We start from the raw sequence: 19985 nt of genomic DNA on the forward strand, positions 1-19985 counted from the left end.
CTGGTTCGCTCCCCTGGGCCTCCTCTCAATCATGACCACTAACCCTGATGATTCTCGGTGTTTCTATGCTCCCAGTGTCTATACTGATGCTATAGAAATAATAGCTTAAAGAAGCAGCCTGGGTTTCTTCACCTTATAAAATATTGCAATAGTAATATTTATTTTAAAGGATACAATATGAGTCTTCATGTTAATAAGTTTAAACAATATAGAAATATATATATCAAAGGTCCTACCCTCCTTCCAGACTTTTTCTATGTCTATATCATGGGGGAAGGGCACTTTGCAAACAATATTAACCATATTTGCATATTTTCCTACAGCTAAACAAGAAATCTTGGCCATCTTTTCCCTCAGCATGTATAGAACTACTCATTCTTTTTAAGGCTACATAGTGTTTTATGGTTGAGATATATCATCACTCACTTAGCCAGTCTCCTATCAGTATACAGAGAGGTTTCTGTTGTCTGGCAATAAGAAACACATCACCAGTGAAAATCTATCTGTCGAAATCTTTGCTTAGTGCGCGCCTTTTTGTAGGCTACTGTCCTAAAATTGTTCAATTCCCATTTTAGAAAACGAAAGGTCACACACATTTGAAGCGCTGCTAACTCTTGCCACAATGCCCTCTACGAAGACGGCTTTGCTGCATACTCCCATAGACTGCGCGTACGTGTGTGATCTCTTCTCCACGTCCTCACGCGCCCTAGGTGTTTTTTCCTGCTTCTTGATCTAGAGGATGTAGCTGCAGCTCTAACTGTAGAAACCCAGCAAGCCTGAGTTCCCCTTTGGTTTTCATTGCACAAAACCAAATGTGAGCCAACCAGTGCTGGGTCTTGCTGCAAGAGAACTTGCCGACTGAGCAAAAGCACAGCAGCTTCCCTCCCGGTCAGGGCTCCTGGAGGACACGCTTTGTTGGTTTGCTTTTGGAAGCAGCAGTCATCCTTTGTATACGTACAGAGGTGATAGTTTGATATGCAATTGAGAGTCCTTTCTATTCTTTATCGCTGCCCTTTCCTGAGGCTCCATCAGGGATCCCTATATGCACTGTTTTCTGGCACTGATGCTATAGAGATAATAGCTTAAATTCTTAGCTTTCTGAACTCCTGTAGAAACTTTGCAAGTGGAGGAGAAAGTCTTGGAAGTCACAAGTTACAAGAATTGTTGGAATGGTGTTTTGCTTTGTTTCTGATCTTTATCCTGAAAGTGGACCTTTACATTTTAAGAGCCAAAATGCTGGAGGACTTTGCATACAGTCCACACCATCAGCATAGGGACAGTGCATCTTGATGTAAACATTTTTTTTTTTTTCATTTAAAAAACAAAGAAGTAGGGGGTAGGAAAGGACAAACTAAAGGGATATGACTTGGTTTCAAGGCTAGAAGATCCTGGAGAAGAAATCTAGAACCTCACCACTCTGGACTGAGCCCCAGGATAAGAGAAACCCCCCCTAAGTTTGAGGGAAATCCTGATGTAGAGGCCCTTGCCTGGCTTCCAGCTATTAACCTGGGAGACTGCAGTCCCTGTAGAGACGTAAGTATTTGATGACACCTGAGGAGGAGAAATAATGTCTGAGAGTGTTGTCCAGCCAGAGGACCCAAGGGCAACACATCTTAGAGTCTCTCACGCCCCATCATGGTGGGGTGGTGATGGCTTCCAAACTCCTGAGCCCTCAGCAGTAATGAAAGGCCAGCTGGCTGGAAGAGACTTCAGGCTGGGACACCTAGGGTGTAGATTCATGAACACGAAAAGGAGGGGTGACAGTCCATGGCCAGGCAGAACCAATTTCTCCTCAGTAGAAGCCAGAGAGGTAGAAAGATAACCGTGAACCAGACTCTCACCACCGGCAACCCCATCCTTCCTGCTATGATGTTATGAAAGCCTCCCCAGATGCCACCAGGCAAAGGGGAAGAGAGAGAGTAGTAATTACCCAAGAGCTACTAGTCATTTCCCAGAAGATAAGAACCATACTGTGAGCAAGACACTTTTCCGGGCTTGAGAGAAACTGGGGCCTTAGGCACTAAACTGAGCACAGAGCGTTCGCCTTCTATACGCCAGGGTATCATCACAAAACAATATCCATGACAAGTGCCGAAGGAGAAGGAACAGCTTATTGCTGTGTCTTTGACACGCACTTCCAGCCAGGAGCACAGCTGAACTAAACAAGCCACCCTAACTCTCACTTCCCTTTGTCACCGGTGTGACATCTTTACAGGATGCATGTCCAGGATTGGAGCTAATTGACTCCAGAAGGGATTGAACTTGGGGCCCTTGTCAAGTCTGCAGTAATCTCCACTCAGTGAATTGAAGCCAGGGAGAAAGATGTCCAGGTCCTCAGAGACCTCACGACAGGCCTTTGCTGCTCGTCTCCTTCCTTCTTTGCCTGCCTGTTCCTTATATGATGCTTCTGTATCACTCCCTGCAGACTTCGTCCCCCAGGCCTCCCCTCCCTCTCTCCCCCAAGCTGGTGAAGCTCTCCTTGTGCTCCCACACTCTGCCTCACACACAGTGGGCCCTTGGCAGGTGCTGGTTGAATGCATGGGTCTAGTGGGAGTGCACACACAGAGCCCCAAAACTTTTACCCAGAGCAGATTTTGGTAAGAGCTCTCAGCCTTGGGAGTAGAGGTAAAACAGTTTCTGTGGGGCAAGACTAGGGTATCTGCTGATAAACAATCTTCCAATGAGGAATACAAAGCCCAGATTCCTTAATATTCGTGTGTGATGGAAGGCCCACACGAAGCTTATATTAACCGCTCTTTTTATTACAAGTGTATAGAACTGATAGGGATTGTGACCTGTCTTAGGATTTATAAGATGTTAATGCCTGACATTCTAGAGACTTCTGCTTCTAACACAGCCAACTAACAGCAGAAGGTCCTTTCTCAGATGGCAGACAGGCTTGATACTAAAAAAGGACTCCCTGGAAGTAACAGAGTCTAACCTTTCAGTCTTTGAGAAGCAAGGTGTTGAGAGGGGGGTCAGGTCATGTTTGATGGGCATCTGGTGGGGCAGGGCGTTGGCTGGGACTGAAGTCGAGTAGCCCCATCATTCTCAGGTCCAGACGCTCTCTTTGCATGTGGAACCAGGGAGTCTTTTAGAGAAATCCGAAGAGAAGGGGCCAGAAGGGTAAGCCAAGCTCAGGGGAGAGAGATCTGGATCCAAAGTGTGGTTTTTTGCTGGCTTGTTTTACTATTTGTCTCGGTGCAGCCCCTGCATGGTTCAAGCTGAGACCTAGGGCGGGAGCCAGGCATAAAGGAAGCTGTACTGTATCAGGACCACCCTATAAACATAACTAGAAGGAGCGGGAGGCACTTAGCTGCAGATCACAGCACAGCTCACCTCAGGGCCACAGAGCCCTCCCCCACCACCAGCGTTCGCAGCATGGCCCAGGGCTTTGTTACCCACAGCGGTGACGGCTTGGCCACAGCCTCTGAATGCCTGGTGGAGCTGATGGTGGTCCTGTTGGAGGGCACTGTCACCCAACTTAGCAGAACCAGAGGCTGGGGCAGTGGGTTCGAGAAAAGAAAAAGAAAATTAATAGCAGGCGTCCTGTGTGTATGACAAGATTTATTTAGCAGCATATGAGAGACCTTCAGAGATTTCCAGAAAGGCTTGTTACTGGTTGGAGTCATCCTGCAGAAGAAGTACAAGGCAAGAGTCGATAAAATTCCAGTTAATCATCAGCTGATACAACCTGGAAAACACGAAATGCATGGAATTTTTCTTTGGTGCTTCTCCGCTCACCTCAAGTTCTTTCTTTACCCCTGGCGAATTTTCAGTAGAGACTCGAAACTGAAAAACATTTCTTCAAAGGCATGTAACAGCCTTCGGTGAGTCTCAGGAGTTCCCAGCAGTACAGAGCTGCAAACCACAGCTGCCTTCGTGGCTGTGTATTCTGCTTTGAATCTAGGGGGTGAAGAGGAATGCGCTTAGGGGCACCGGCTCAGGGGAGGACAGCGGAGCCAATTGCACCCCCTTCCCAGGGCTCCCACTCACCATCCTTCCCCACGCAGCCCTGCAGACCCTAATCCCCCAGAGGTCCTGAACACCCCAGAGTCTGGAGGCTGCCTTTGGAGAGTGGCCGAGCAGACCGGCCATTTGTGGCCTGTACACCCGTCTATAGCGCCCTTCAGCCGAGGAACCAAGGGTCTTAACTTCAGTGGCTCAACGAGGGGCTGTTTTTCTGGGCTGCGAGTCCTTGTCCGGTGTGAATAAGCAGAACAGAGCCAAGAGTGCAAGTGTACTGATGCCGTTCCAACAAGTCCATGTGCCCCAGCTCTTTTCAAAATTCCATCTGAGGTTTTTTTTAATCCCATCTGGGTTTTATTTTGCAGAGGCCACAGCCCTTTTTCTGTGTAACTAGGGAGCATTTGGGAGAATAGCTCTCAGCTTACAAATAGGAGGCCTCGAGGCTGGAGCCTGTATTTGACTGGGGTCCCCAGGTCCCCCACTCAGGGGTCACCAGCCTGACTCCGCCCCAAGCTGCATTCGGTTGTCTGGGTGAGCACTGCCACGTGGGCTGGGCCAGACACCACCTCCCCACCTGACCTGGTGGTCTCACAGGTGAGAGGTCAGAAAAGGAGCCAGCCTGTTTCCGCAGGCACACTTCTCTGTGCGATTGCCAAGCTCTGGCACGCTTGACCTCTGTGTGGTTCAGGGCACCTCTGTGAGTCCCAGGGGCACAGAGGTATGACCAACCTTAGCCACGTGTGCGCACAGACGCCTATGGGTTTAGGCGTCTTTTTAATCTTTTTAATTCAGTTCCTTTCTTTAATGAGTATGGCAGGTCCCTGTCGATGCTCTCTGAAACCAGTAACCTTAAATTTTTTTTTTAATGTTCTTTATTATTTGTAGACTTTTTTTTTTTTTTGACTGCAGGCAGAACTTCCCTGACCAGGGATAGAACCCATGCCTCCTGAAGTGGAAGTGTAAAGTCTTAACCACTGGACCACCAGGGAAGTCCCCCCAAACCTTAATCTTAAAATAAGGAAACAAAATAAAGTCCTATTTTTTTAAGCATTTTGGTTGACACGGGTACATATAAAGGCAAGGGGAGACCTAGTTCAGTACTAGGGCAAAGCCACTGCAGTGTGAATCCTGGAGCCCAGAGACCCAGGGGGCTGGGCCTGCAAGGTGCCTGGGCCCTGAAGCATGTGCCAGCATGCTGGAGCTGGCAGTGTTTTTTAATCTGCTGTCTGGCTGGGTTTACTGAAGACAAGCTGTTCCAAAAACAATAAGCAGCAGCCGTTGTGGGGGTCCCACTCTTGTCTGACTCAACTCCCATTCGGGCATTAGCTTACTTTGGTGGAGAAAAAGGGAAAATGCAGGACTGGCATTCACTGTGACTTGGCTTTGTTCCCCAGACCCTGCGGGGAGAGGCCTCAGGCCAGGAGCCAAGTCCTACAAGGACACCGGTCTGTGTGATCCAGGCGGGGGCGATGGCCGCTCTGAAAAGACAGCTTTGAGAAGAGGCCACTCTTCAAGCAGGGTCCGTGGTGTCATTCTGTAAAACTCACCCTGATTTCTAGGTGTAGCCCAGATGCTTCTGAAAAGAAGGCCTGTCTTTGAAACTGGACCAGAAGTGGGTAAAGTGGAATCCGTTGTCTTTCCCAAGCTTTGGTTAGAGATTTTTTAAAAACTTTTTACTATATATCATATGTCAGAATATGGCTGATTGACAATGTTGTGAGTTTCAGATGCACAGAAAAGGGACTCAGCCATACATATGCATGTACTGTGGTGCTGGGACTCTCTTCTCCTGAGAGTCCCTCAGACTGCAAGGAGATCCAACCAGTCCATCCTAAAGGAGATCAGTCCTGAATATTCATTGAAAGGACTGATGCTGAAGCTGAAACTCCAATACTTTGGCCACCTGATGCAAAGAACTGACTCATTGGAAAAGACGCTGATGCTGGGAAAGATTGAAGGCAGGAAGAGAAGGGGACGACAGAGGATGAGATGGTTGGATGGCATCACCTACTCAATGGACATGAGTTTGAGCAAGCTCTGGGAATTGGTGAAGGACAGGGAGGCCTGGTGTGTTGCAGTTCATGGGGTCACAAAGAGTCGGACACAACTGAGTGACTGAACTGAAGTGATTCTCCCCCAAACTTCCCTCCCATCCAGGCTGCCACATAACATTGAGCAGAGTTCCTTGTGCTATACAGTAGGTCCCCATTGGTTATCCATTTAAAATACAGCTGTGTGTCCATGTTGATCCCAAACTGCCTAACTCTCCCGTCCGCTCTGGTTGATTAGAGCTTTGTTTTGTTTAAGAAATATCCTTTGGAAAATAATCTGGCATAAGATGTAGGCCAGTGATGAGCCCAGGGCTTGGGGCTCTTCCAGAGGACTATAGCAGATTGCAGTGTGGACTCGTGGCTCAGGAAGCATAGCCAGCTCACAGGGTCTGCACTACACGGCTCCCACGAGGCTACAAAACAAGCTCCCTCCCTGCTCTCCCACCCAGGGGGACTCATGGGCAGGTTGAACTCAGATGGTTCCTGTTGTAAGACCTGCTCTGCCTCATCTCCACCAGCACTGCTGTGAGTTCACGAGATGAGGGTACAGGCAGGAGGCCTGGGCCCAGCCAGGCTTGTGCCCTCCATGTTCTCCTCTGCACCCAAGCAGCTTCCAGCCACATCCAGCTTAGCTTTGAGCTCTCTGAAGACAGTCTGGACAGGGGAGGACAAACCCGGGGTCCTGGCTGTCTTTTAATTGGCTCAACAGGGTTCTGGGAGCCATGAAGGGGAAGACTTCAGCGGACCTTATTGGGGGACCGGCACCTGAGTGGTCCAGGGCAATCTGTAGTGGGACCACGACCTCCACCTCTGCTTCTCCATCAGCGTCAGGTCTGCAGGCTGAATTCCTCTTCAAGCCCTTCTGGTTTCCTGTGTGTGCATCAGTTCTGAGCTCTATAGGAAAGGAGTCTAGGGTATGCAATCATCTTACACTTTGGGAGCACCTTGGCAAGTGTCCTGAAGCCTGAGGATGTCCTGATCTCTGTAAAAGCCAAGATGCCCCCTGGAGTTGGGGAGAGGTTGTCTTGGGGATCAGATAGAACTCTCCTAGGCTGGAATGTAAGACACAGATGCTTCCTGGGTCCAGCCTGATGGCCGAGATGCCCATGTGAAATCCTGGGCCACCTCCTTGATGATTCAAATGCCAAGGAAGAAGGGTTGCCTCCAACGTGTCTCCCTGATCTGGCCAAGACCCGCCGAAGCTCACAACTTCACATTCCCTTCCTCACTTTGGCACCTTTGATGTCTCTGGATCGTCGTAAGAATGTGAGTAATTTAAGCCCTTCAGAATTCCGCTCTGAAGGTGGTGATGTGGGGCTTCCCCTAGACTCCAGGTTTAGCAGGTCCAGGTTGAGATCCCTCCCAAGACAACCCACAATGATTCAGGCTTTGATGGAGTCAGAGGCTACACTGGCTGAGCACGCTGACCTTGCTCAGTCTCATCCTCCTCTTCCTTGAAGGCCACCACCGACTTGGAGCAGTCACCATCTTTCTGGACACTTTCTCCCACCTGGTCAGATTTAGGGAAGAGTTCTCAGGATCTATTAACACCTGGGCACACTGGTGGACAAACTCCCTCTAGGGTGCTAGTTCTCCCACTCCAGCAGAAAACACACCTTTCCACACCCCCGGGAAGCTCTTAGATTCCTCCTGTGATGCCCCAGGTTGGGCAGCAGCCTGGGATATGCAGACGGTGAGGTCAACAGGAGTAGAGAAGTGTAGCCACACAGTTGGCCCAACCTCCAAGACCCACTGCTTACAGTATATCCTGGCACAAACCATTGACCCTTGACTTTGTAATCTATTCCCACAGGTCCTAAACGAACCTCCCAGCTCTCAGGCATGCACCAGGTTTTGTTCTCTGCGGAAGGGCTGATCCTGGGCTTCCAGGTCACAGCAAGCTGCCTTGTACCAGCTGTGTGCCTTGGGGCAAATCAAGTTCCTTCTCTGTTTCCTGACCTGAAAGTGATGGGTGAAGAGAATAGGAGGGTTGAACCATTTCCAGCAGATCACAAACATCTGCCTGCTCTGAACTCGGACTTCTCCAGGTCCCAAGCAGGACAAGGATCCTCTGTCTGCTTTTGCAAGGACACAGACTGAGCTGCCGTGGAGGGCTGTGCACGGCGCCCACCTCTCATGGAGCCAGGGAAGTCCCTAGCCCTGGGCATTGCTCCTCTCCAGAGCTGGCCCCTGCCAGCTAGGTCTGCTCCTAGCTCCACCTTGAGGCTGAGCACCCATCAAAAACCCTCAGGGGAGGGTGGCTGGTGGTGGTGGTGGGGGACTTCCTGTACTTCCCAATATTCGGGGTGGTCTCTGAGAAACAGTACTCGAATTTTCTAGTGCTTTTAGATATGAGAACAGCCCAGTTCTACAGTTGGGCAGCTGTTGCAATGAGTTCCCACTCAGGTAGGGCTTCTCTGTCAAACTAACGAGGAAGGACTGAGACCACCACCCCGTCCCCGCCCCGCCCGGCCCCAGGGAGAGAGCCCTTCAGACAGATCTTCTCTCTGATGGAGAGCTGATTGAGCCTCTCATCTGGTTCGAGGGCCACTCTGCACCCACGCTGAATTTCCCTGCCCGCTGTGGCCACGACCTGTTCCGCTGAGCACCCAGGCCGGGGCGTGATGCGTTCCCCCGCCCACCCCGAGTCCCCTTGAGGATAAACGGAGTAGGCGCTCTTTTCCCCCCGGGGCAGAAATGAGAGCCAGAGATAGCCTGAGAGGCCGCCCGGCTGAGCCAAGAGGCCGCTGGAACCATACGAAGTGCATTAACTATTAATAATTTCCAGTTGTTTGCTCGCTGGGTTCGGCCGGTTCCCCAGGCCTCTGCGAGCCGGGGCTCTAGTCTGCCTTCCCCTCGACGCCTAGGGCTCGAGATTCTAGCGTCCGTCGGCCCGGCTGGCCCAGGCCGAAGGGACAAGGCGCCCGTGGGCCCGGTGCGAGCGGGGTGTTGTGTCCGCCTGCGGCGGGGCGGACGGCCGGGTGGGGCAGGGGTCCCGGGCCGGCGCCCCCGGAGCCTGAGATCGGCCGCTCGCGGCGGGCTGAGCGGCCAGGCGGAGGGCAGTGCGGGCGGCGCACGGCAGGAGCGCAGCGGCCCCTGGCGCCCGGCCTGGCGGCTCAGCCACCGCGGGCGGGTCGGGCCCGGGCGAGGCGGGGTGGGGCGGGGCGGGGGGCGGGTCCGGGAGCGCGGCGGCCGGCGGACCCGGACTGCGCGCGGGCGGCTGGCAGGGAGGGCGGCCGGCGGGCAGCGGCCCCGGCCCCGCCGCGCGCACCGCCATGGTGGGCCGGCTGAGCCTGCAGGATGTGCCCGAGCTCGTGGACACGAAAAAGAAGGGCGACGGCGTCCTGGACAGTCCGGACTCGGGTCTGCCCCCCAGCCCCAGCCCCAGCCACTGGGCTCTCGCAGCGGCCGGAGGCGGCGGCGGGGAGCGCACGCCAGCCCCGGGGGCACTGGAGCCAGACGCAGCGGCCTCCCGCGCGGCCCCGGTAAGTGACCCCGCTCCGGCCCCTTCCCCCGCATCCTCTCTATCCCCCCATCCCGTGCCAGACCCCGAGGCGGTCTGCTGGCCCTCCCGGGGCGCGCTGTGGGCGCCGCCGCCCGCCCGTCGGGACGGCGTGGCCAGCGCCGGGAGCCCGGGGCGGGAGCGCGGCGAGAGCCTGGCCAGCTGGAGCCGGTGGCTGGAAAATTGTCATCGCCTGGGAGGCGCGGGAGCCCCGGGAGAGGCGGGCCGCCGCCTCCTCTCTTCGGGGTGGCGGCCCCCGGGGCTGCCAGGCTGCGGCTTGACCACATCCTGACCTGGCCGGGCCAGAGGGTTCCTGGGACACCGAGAGGGAACCCCAGGCTTCTCCGGGCTTTGCCCCCGCTCTCGGTGGTTCCGACGGGCCTGCCCCACTCCCGGTAGGTCTTGGGGAGAGGGATCTACTCCACTCCCTGATTCATTGAGCAAAGAGGGCCAGCTTTAGGGCACTGTTAGCAGCCTTGGAGGGGACCTTTTGAGATCAGTGGCCCCTCTTGGCCCATCACCTAACCTGTATCTGGCGCATGATGGGTGGGAAGCCTTTAGGTGGGTGGAAACTTTCAAGGATGAGTCCTTTTACTTTACTTTAAAACTTTAAAGAGAAAATGCAAGTACCTTAGGAATCGCTCAGATGGTAGTGTTTATTGCCTTTACCTAGAGTTCAAGGAACCCACATCCTGCCTACAGTCAAGCTCAGAGCTCTGAGCCCGCCCCTCTGCCTTGGGGATGGCTGTTTGCAGCCCTCTTCCCTGAGTGAAGCAGTCAGTTGCTACTGACTGTAGTCAGTTCAGCTGCTGCTTCTTAGGGACCCACCCACTTTGGTGTGTGGAATTCTTGATCCTGTCTCTCCATGAACATCACTGTGTTCTCTCGTTTCCATTAGAAGGCAGCACTGGCTCCATGTTGGCCTTCAGAACCCTGGCCGCCTGGCCCTTTATAGCCTCATCTTCCGCGTCCCCTGACCACAAGCAGATGGACACACCTGTGCCCCCGAGGCTGCTCCCTCCCTCTGGCGTGCTTCTCCCCTTCTACCTCTCCAACACTCAGTCCATCAAACCCCTGCCGGCTGCCCTTCGGGACCCAATTTGTCACCTCCTCTGGGAAGTCTTCCTGGATGCCTCCCAGAGCCATGCCAGGGGCTGTGACTTCCTCCCTTCCCCCTGATGGGTACCTTGTTCAGGAGTCTGACTCCTGCTGCCCCGCCCCACTCCCAGCCTGCGCTGGGGCACACCGCGTGTGCTCAGAGAGTGCTGGCGGCAGGAATGAGGAGGCGGAGGAGACAGGGCAAAAGGACCCAGTGTCTGTGTGGACACCTGGAAGAAGGCTGCAGTGTGAGTGTTGAGAGTCGCCTGCCTTTTCTCGGTGGCTGTGTCGTCCTGCAGCCCCCAGGACTGCTGGGAAGGCACCCCTAGGTTGAGGAGTGTCTGTGGGCAGAGCAGGGCCCCCATAACTGCTGGGGGCTGTTTCTGGAAGCTCTGCTGCAGCCAGTGCCCAGCCCCGCCCGGGCGCTCGGACCTGAGTTCTCAAGCCCCAGTGAGGGCTTATTAAACTCCTCCGCCCAACCCTGAGTTGAGGGCTGGACCCTGGGGACCCCCACCTCTCCCTGACCTACCTGGTCCCCTTTGGCTTTTGTATGTCCACCTTATGCCCCCTATTTGACACCTTGTCGTGGTAACCTGAGTCTTAAAGTCAACCTTCTAGAAATGTCTGCTTCCTGGAAGCCCTAGGGGTGGAGCTGCCACCACCATGTCCTGGCCCACATGTAGGTTCTTCTCTCAAACCAGGCAAAGAAAATGACAGTTCCCAGTTACCCCAGGAGGGCTGCTCCCTTTGGCTGGCTTAACACAGAAGCCCTGACTCAAGTCAGATCAGGCGAAGAAAAGCGAGCACCTCAGTGGAGGATGGCCCTATCTCTGACTCAGGCTGCTTGGTGAATCAGAAAGCCCAATGCCTTGACCAGCCTGGAAGAGGGTGAACCCCTGGGATGCCGTGCTCTGGTTCTTGGAGTTTTCTGGACAGTGGAAGGTGCCATAGAAAACTTTCTGGTGTCTGCCTTTCCAGTGAGTTTGCAGATTCCTCCATCTTGGCTGGGTGTCGATCTGGCGGCCCCAGAGGCAGAGGACGTGAGGGAAGTTGGACTGAATCTTCAGTGTGAAAAAAAAAAAGAATCCCTGGTAGCGTTTCTTGTTGTTGGTTTTGGCCTTTTCTGAAGAGTTGCTGAGACAGTGATAGGGCTGGGGGCACGTAATTGAAGGTTCTGGTTAGCAAAACCCCAGTTCGTGGCGGTTTTCTTTCTGTGCAATGATGCGGTAGGCCTGGGGACTGGTCGCAGTCACAATGCTGAGCTCAGATTTGCTTCCTCTATTCATCCTTCCACGAAACCTCATCGGGGAAGGGGACCCCCAACTCCCACCCCGGGTGTGCAGAGAAGGTCGTGGGGCATAGGCTGTGACTCTGTTGAGGGCATCCAGCACCTTCATGGTAGACCCGAGATTTGAACACAGCTGTCCATGCTGTGCTACTGCTGTGAATCAGTCCTTCTCTGGCATCATTTCCTGGTGGGGGCCACAAAATCACAGCTGGGCCCGTCAGCCGGAGGCTAGAACCAGGAATTCTGTGGGGAAAGCATCAGATGGGCCTGTGGTCTGACTGCATTCTCCATCGTTGCAGAATCCAGCTTCTCTCCCCAACCCCCTGGGCTCCGGCTGCTCACCAAGGTTATGCCCCCTGTCCTTTGGCGAAGGAGTGGAGCTTGACCCCTTACCACCAACAGAAGTAAGGTAAATACAGTGGGCACTGATTTCATTTCACTTCTGTTTTTGATTCCAGTAATTAATACTTTTTGTTTTTAAATATTTTTTTTTAAACAGAAGTGCGCCAAACTCTTATAGTTTGGTGGGTTCTCTTTGGGGTGTTCTGTCTGTATTCTAACCTTTTGAATATAGATACACTTATTAAAATGAAAATGAGATTGTGTTATACTGCAACTTGCTTTTTATGCTTCACTTATTGTGGCCGTCAGATGTTTAAGCATTTTTAATAAAATAATTCCTCTTTCTGGCATCACCAACTCAATGGACATGAGTTTGGGTGAACTCTGGGAGTTGGTGATGGACAGGGAGGCCTGGCGTGCTGCGGTTCATGGGGTCGCAAAGAGTCGGACACGACTGAGCAACTGAACTGAATTGAATTCCACTTTCTAGAAGCTGCTTTCCACGTCTTACCCCCACCCCACCCCAGCATCAAGGTGCTATCACCGTTTCTCAGGTTCTGATTTCACTGGGCAAGTACTGTTCTTCCTCGGGGAATTTATCTTACCCAGGCTCATCTGGGGTCAGAGAGCCTTTGAAAGGCTCCGTTAAAAGACACATCTTTTTAGAGAAAGGAATTTTACTTTGGGTAACTAGTGGTTTTATAGCTGGATTTTCGTTGCATGAACACAAAGAACCCTTTGACACAGAACAAAGGCGACTCAGCAGTTTGGAGGTGAGCGGTTCAGCCTTTTATTCCTGGAGAGCTTGTATTTTGAACCAAATGGGGACATGCCTTCATGACATGAGCTTCCCCAGCCCCTTAACCTACTTGCCCAAGGAAATAGATGTTCCCGTCAGACTTATTTGAAAAGACTGCTGATGCTTACTCCCCGACCAGTGGGTAGGGGATGGCGAGGGGCAGTGCTGTTATCTGTGCCTATGTGTGATGCTTGTACAGGTTTCAGTAACTGGGAAGATGCAATAATTAGGAAGTCAAATGAATTCATGCTTTACTTCCAAAAAAAGCCTCCCAAATTGCCCAAGAAGTACTTAACAAATAATAATAAAGTAGCTGCTGAGGAATGTGGATGTTAATTATTTTATGGAAATCAAGACTGTTAATTGGCTTTGATGGATAAGGTCACGTCTGGTTCCCTGAGCCTGAGGGGTCTCCAAATTGAAAACGGAGGTGGCCCTAGTACCAGGATTTGGTTATCAGAGAGCTTTCAGAACCAGCATTCAGGACGTCTGGGTTCCCTTCTCCTCTCATTAAAGAGATGATTGTTCATTCAGGGGACAGAGAAACGACTCACCCCTCATGGACAGGAGAATCTGCCTTGTTATACAATCATTCCCATCAATAGCAGTTGCTGTTTAAACACTCTCCCTGCTTATGCTGGGCACCTTTTTCAAAACCCGCTTATGCTGGGCACCTTTTTCAAAAAGGAGGGATTTTCCTGGTGTTAAGACTCCATGCTTCCAATGCAAGGAGTGTAGGTTTGACCCCTGGTCAGGGAACTAAGATCTCACAAGCTGCATTTAAGATCCAGTGCAACTGCAACTAAGACCCAATAATATATAAATTTATATATTATTTATATATAAGCATATATATATATAAAAGAGGAAACTGAGGCTTGGAAGTAATTTGGCCAAAGTCTGAAAATTTAAGTCAGTGGGAGCCAGCTCCATTCAGTGGGGAGCAGAAATGCAGGTGAACTTGGGAATCCTGCATGGAGGCCCCAGCTGCACGCTCCCTCTCACTGTGACCTTAACATCTGCACCCCCAATTCCTTCTCCCGACATTGTTGGGAAGGTGAATTAATTAGATCCTGGAAGTAAAGTGCTTAGAACAGAAAGGACCACAGGGTAAGCACATCATAAACTCCATGCGGCTTCTCCCCAGAGTCACCGCATCTCAAGGTCTGAGGTCACAGTAGGGACCCCTGTGCCCCCAGCTCCGAGGAGCGGCTTCACGCGGCCTTGTGTCTCCCGCCCAGGTACACGTCCTCGGTCAAGTACGACTCAGAGAGGCACTTCATTGACGACATCCAGCTGCCCCTGGGCCTGGCAGTGGCCTCCTGCAGCCAGACCATCACCTGCATTCCCAGCAGCACGTGGCGCAACTACAAGGCGGAGGTGCGCTTCGAGCCCCGCCACAAACCCACCCGCTTCCTTAGCACCACCATCGTCTACCCCAAGTACCCCAAGACTGTCTACACCACCACCCTGGATTACAACTGCCGCAAGACACTGAGGAGGTTCCTGTCCAGCGTGGAGCTTGAAGCCACAGAGTTCGCGGGCGGTGATTACCTGTTGGAGGAGAACTGACTGGAGCGGGCTCCGGGGGGGCCGGCCCCCTTCCCCAGGCCGGTCTGGTTGGGCCAGGCAACCCTCGCATGTCCTTCTAGCCCCAGAACAGTCTAACCCAGAGATACCTCTAAGCCCAGCCTGGGGAAGAAAAGAAAATGTCACAGTAGCTTCTAATTATCCAGCGAATTCGGTTTTTACAGTTTTTTTTTCCAACTGTGTTTAAAGGGAGTATATTTCCTAATTTGCTGCTACATAGCTTCCCCGAAGTCTCAATTTGATGAGAAAATCAAAGAATGGCTTAGAGCGAAAGGAAAATGCCCCACACTTTGAAATAGGGAGGAGGGGGAGCGCTTCCCCCATTGGTCAGTCTGTTTAAGGAAGAGCATGGGAAAATCTCCCTGAGATGGAAAAAGTGAGTTTGAAGAAATTTCAGCCCCGGGTGTCTTCACTACTACAGAAGTGGTGCTAATTCAGTGAGCTGTGACACCCATATGGGTTCAATCTGTGGAGAGTTGAGTTCCATTCTGTTTTTTTTTTTTTTAATTTCTATTTGTATTTCCTGTTAACTATAACTCTTTGGAATTCTCTAAATCTTTTTTTGTGATATGGGAAAAAAACCCAAATCACAATATAAGATGCCTTTCAAAAAAGAAAGAAAGAAGGAAAGAAAAGGTTCACCCTATTCTTGCCTCTACAGTGGGGTCAGGTCAACTGGTGGCTGAGTTTGGGGGTAACAGGTTGGTTCCAGTTCCTTCCACTGTGGGTTCCAAGCTTGGTTCCAAGCAAAGTGCCTTGAACCTTTGGCATCTGACAATGTCTTCACTGGGGCTTCCTTGGTGGCTCAGTGTGTAAAGAATCCACCTGCCAATGTAGAAGACTCAGGTTCTATCCCTGGGTCAGGAAGACCCCTGGAGAAGGAAATGGCAACCTACTCCAGTATTCTTGCCTGGGAAATCCCATGGACAGAGGACTGATGGGCTGCAGTCCATGGGGTCACAAAAGAGTCGGACACGACTTAGCAACTAAACAACAATGATGTCTTCACAAGCTTGTTTAACTCTTCCTGATATGAGTTTTGGGGTTTCCAAATACTTTCCTAATTTTTTCACCAGGCAAAACATAGCAGAGGCACCTTTGGAGAGAAACAGCATTTTGAGAGAATGCTTAGGGAAAACACTTTTGGGGGAGTCCACGAGGGGGACTTTACTCACAGTGGGAGCCAACAGCTATACCTAAGGCTTGATTCCCACTGGGAGATAGATGTTTCTAATGATCTGGTTCATCAGGGTGCGTGTCCTTTCCAGCGACCTTGGGTCGGCATTGCAGAGGAATTTTGCTGGTGCCTGAGCTCTAAGCTAAAAAGCAAGGAAATCTGCCCCCCACCCCACCCCCAACCCAAGTGAAATAAAGGTGAACTGAACATCGGGAGTGATGTCACAAGTCAAACTCCAAAGCCCGGGTGCCGTGGTGACTGTACATGTTCAAGTGTTCCTTTTAATGTGACAGTCATGGCATTGAGTGTGAATGGAAGAAACTGTGAATTTAGCTGATGGGGCCCCACAGAAGTAGGGACACAGGCTGGGCCAGACCAGGAGGGCACAGAGGCCAGGCTGCCTCTGGCCTTCAGCCTCTTGCCTGCCCTGCTTCACACCCAACCCCGCCCTGCCTCACCTGGTCCTGACTTTTTCCTGCTGCCAATCCCCGTGGATTTTGAGTAAAGACGGTGGCAGATGGCTTTTGCTCTTCTGGTATTGGAGAGAACAAAAGCGTGGGTATTTCCTTTGCATCCAGGCGATGTCAGGTGCTTGCAGTCCTGGAAGCCTGCACTCCCGCTGTATCTCCGGGTTTGTGCTGATGGCTTCCATCTGTCCTGAAAGCGGAATTGAGGGCTCGGTGGGTACCCTGGAGCCACAGCGGGACTTCTGTTCAAAGGAGAGCAGGTGTGACGATAATCACTGTCATTTGAAGTCATCAGAGGCCTAGCGGGCTAAATGGTCTGCTGTCTTTCTCAAATTTAACAGCAGTATGTCCAATTGTGCGCCTGACTAGAAGCATCCCTTCCGTGGAGCGTGCAGTCGGCTCCATGGCCCCAAGTTTGCCACCATGAAGCTCAGCAGGGGTCCCTCAGGGGGCACCCCAGAACCCCATAGTCTCCTGTCATCATGCAGAGCAGCAAATGCCTCCTGCTTTTGGAAGAGTGACACGGCATTTATGAATAAAAATGGCTTTTTCTCTCTGACTTCATAAGCTTGTCATGTAAGACAAGTGATAAATGTAATTTTTAAACTATGGTAAGAGAATTCCCGTGGCTTTCTTGGTGGCTCAGTGGTAAAGAATCTGCCTGCCAATGTAGGAGATGCAGGTTCAACCTGGCTCAGGAAGATCCCTTGGAGAAGGAAATGGCAACCCACTCCAGTATTCTTGCCTGGGAAATCCCACTGACAAAGGAGCCTGACAGGGTACAGTTGCAAAAGAATCTGACATGAGTTAGCAACTAAAACAACAATGAGAAAGAAAATTCCAATTGCTCTGGCCCAATGGAGACACATGACGAGCTCAGGATAATGTCGTGGGCAGCACAACTGGAAAGACCAGTGGGAGGGAACGTCATCTTTGAACGCGGCCCTTTGTTGAGATGCACATGTGAGGTTTTTTGATATGAAATACGTCAGTAAAGTAAGTAGAAGTGAGTGCCTGTGGATGTGTCGTGTGAATGGAAAAGCAGATTTTGATTTTGTCATCCACCAGGGACCCAACTGCAATTTTCTCGAATCCTTTCTTTTTCTCCAAATCTGCTTTGCTGAAAGTTGCAAAAAAGGAAGCAGGTGAAGATGTAAATTGAATGTCATCGATCAGTGGTGGATTCATATTAGTTCTCAAGGTGGAAGTGATGATTTTTAAAACCCACTGATTAAAAACAAACATTCCAAAGGGTGTCTGGGAAATATCGTTTACTTATGAGTTAAAAAGTCTCTTTTCTCAGACTCTTAAATTTAATCTTTTGTGTAATAATGATCTAGATATTCAGAGAAAGGTTTTCTTTTGAAATCACAGGCATTTGAAAAAGATTAAGTACCTCTTCATTTGATACATTTCCTGTTTCTAACCTTAGGAATAGTATTTGATGAAAACGATATTTTAAATTTATGTTTGACATCTGTTCCCCTCCATTTTGCTTTATGACTTCTTCATTTAATAATAAATTATCTTAAAAAAAACTCAGAGATGCTGCTCTTTTTTTAACAAGTCATAATGTTGGGTTAAGAAAAGTGAGAACAATGGCTCCTCCTCTTGAGAAATTTTGAGATGCGATTGTGAATTAATAATATAATACTTGTGACTGGGGTATGCATTCTCCTGGAAGATTTTCCAAGGGGTTCCTGGGCTCTGGAATTTCAAGGAATTTGTTTGCGTACTCTTTCCCCAAACCGATCTGCCCTGAGATGCCGCTGTGAGTGTCGGTGTGAGGCCAGTCCCTTCCCACCTACCCTTTCAAATTGCCTTCCTCCCATTTTGCAGAAGAAATCCATGCCTCAGTCCAACCCAGCCTGATTATTATTGTGATATGCTGCTCTGGACTGGAAAATCCTGTACGTAGGGCAAAGGGACAGCTAGAAACACGGTATCTGGGCTCCAGGATCCCCTGTGGGTTTTGTGTGTGCCACGGGGTCCTGCACAGAAATGGTCATGGTGGTGGAAGCAAAGTGCGCCTGCACTGGGAGGTCCTCACTTCCAACATCTTGGAAAATGAGGCCGTCAGAGTGACGACATTCCACATGACCACCCACATCTCTTCAATCTCAGACTTGTCTTCCCTGAGGAAAAGTCCCTTTGGGTAAAGCAAAGAGGTCAGTAAGGGCTATTGAAAGTGAAGGTGTCTTATTTCACTCCAGCCTTCATTTCATGGGGAGGCTCTGCCTTATCTGTTAGTCTTGGAGTTGCAACTCAGAAATAAACATGTCCCAGGAATGCATATTATCATTCTTACAAACATGTTTTAAAAGCCAGTCTCAGGACTTCCCTGGTGGTCCAGTGGTTAAGACTGCGCTGCCATTGCAGGGGGTACGAGTTTGATCCCTGATTGGGGATCCCTGAATGCCATGTAGTGCAGCTGAAAGATTTTTTGAAAGCTCATCTCTTTTTATTTTATTTTTAAAACTTTATATTTTGTATTCAGGTATAGCCAAATGGGGAGAAGGCCATGGCACCCCACTCCAGTACTCTTGCCTGGGAAATCCCATGGACGGAAGAGCCTGGTGCGCTGCAGTCCATGGGGTCGCTGAGGGTCGGATACGACTGAGTGACTTCACTTTCACTTTTCACTTTCATGCATTGGAGAAGGAAATGGCAACCCACTCCAGTGTTCTTGCCTGGAGAATCCCAGGGACGGGGGAGCCTGGTGGGCTGCCGTCTATGGAGTCGCACAGAGTCGGACACGACTGACGCGACTTAGCAGCAGCAGCAGCAGCAGCAGCATAGCCAAATAACAAATGCAAATCTCTTTTTAATAGAAATTAAGTCTCACTTGGCTGATGGGAATGACAATATGAGGGCTAATTTTGCCATTTAGGTTATGTGGTGTAAGTTTTCTATAAAATGAATGAGCTAATCAGTTCCAAGGTTTTGATGGAAAAATATTTAAACCATGTAAGATTAAAGCTATAATTTGTGTGTGGGGGTTGGGTGGCAGGGGGGAGAAAGAGAGAAGGCAAAAGTGTGTTGAAGCTAATACTGTTTCAATTTTCCAACCTTTCTAAGTGTATCAGATTAAGCTGGTGCCCTTAAGAGAACCAACAGTAGGTATAATTAATAATAATATAAATCTTAATAATTTGGTATACTTCCCAGAAATTTAAGAAATTAATAACTCGATTAAGTAATGACTCCTATTGCATGGAATGCCTCTTGTCAAAATTAAATTCTAATAATTTTATTTTGGAATATAATCATTATCAATTGGTTTGTATATATCATTATATTCCCAAAGTGCTTTCTATGGAGTAAAATAAGGTTCTGTGATCAAATAAGTTTTGGGAAATGATGAGTTGAACAATGGCTTCATATGGTTATTGCAGTTTTCTTGGAACCCAGCGTGCGGTCGCTATGTACATGGGGTTCCATTATGCTATGTCCATATACTTTGTATATACTTGAAATTTTCCATACCAAAAAATTGGAAAAAGTATCTTTGTTTCTATGATACTACTGATGAAAACTTGTTTTTTAAAGAAATTAGAAAATGCATATTAGCAAAAATAAAAATCACTCCTATTTCCCTGAAAGAGAAACTGTTACTGGTTTTTGGAGACCAGCAGCTTCAGATGGTTGTTTGAATGAACCATTGCTTTTAGATGGTGGCACTGGGCTTCCCTGGTGGCTCAG

The 19985-nt window shown here is 50.2% G+C and overlaps 1 protein-coding gene across 1 annotated transcript; it reads left to right on the top strand.

The window, feature by feature from the left end:
• Positions 1–9223: 9223 nt before the first annotated feature.
• Positions 9224–17825, top strand: RFLNB (refilin B). The gene is made up of 3 exons (XM_027517649.1): positions 9224–9505; positions 12208–12317; positions 14291–17825. The coding sequence occupies exons 1-3, from the start codon at positions 9296–9298 to the stop codon at positions 14619–14621; spliced, it is 651 nt and encodes a 216-aa protein (XP_027373450.1). The 5' UTR covers positions 9224–9295; the 3' UTR covers positions 14622–17825.
• Positions 17826–19985: the final 2160 nt, after the last annotated feature.

The sequence above is a fragment of the Bos indicus x Bos taurus genome, chromosome 19 (genome assembly GCF_003369695.1).
Source record: "Bos indicus x Bos taurus breed Angus x Brahman F1 hybrid chromosome 19, Bos_hybrid_MaternalHap_v2.0, whole genome shotgun sequence".
NCBI classification, from domain to species: Eukaryota; Metazoa; Chordata; class Mammalia; order Artiodactyla; family Bovidae; genus Bos; species Bos indicus x Bos taurus.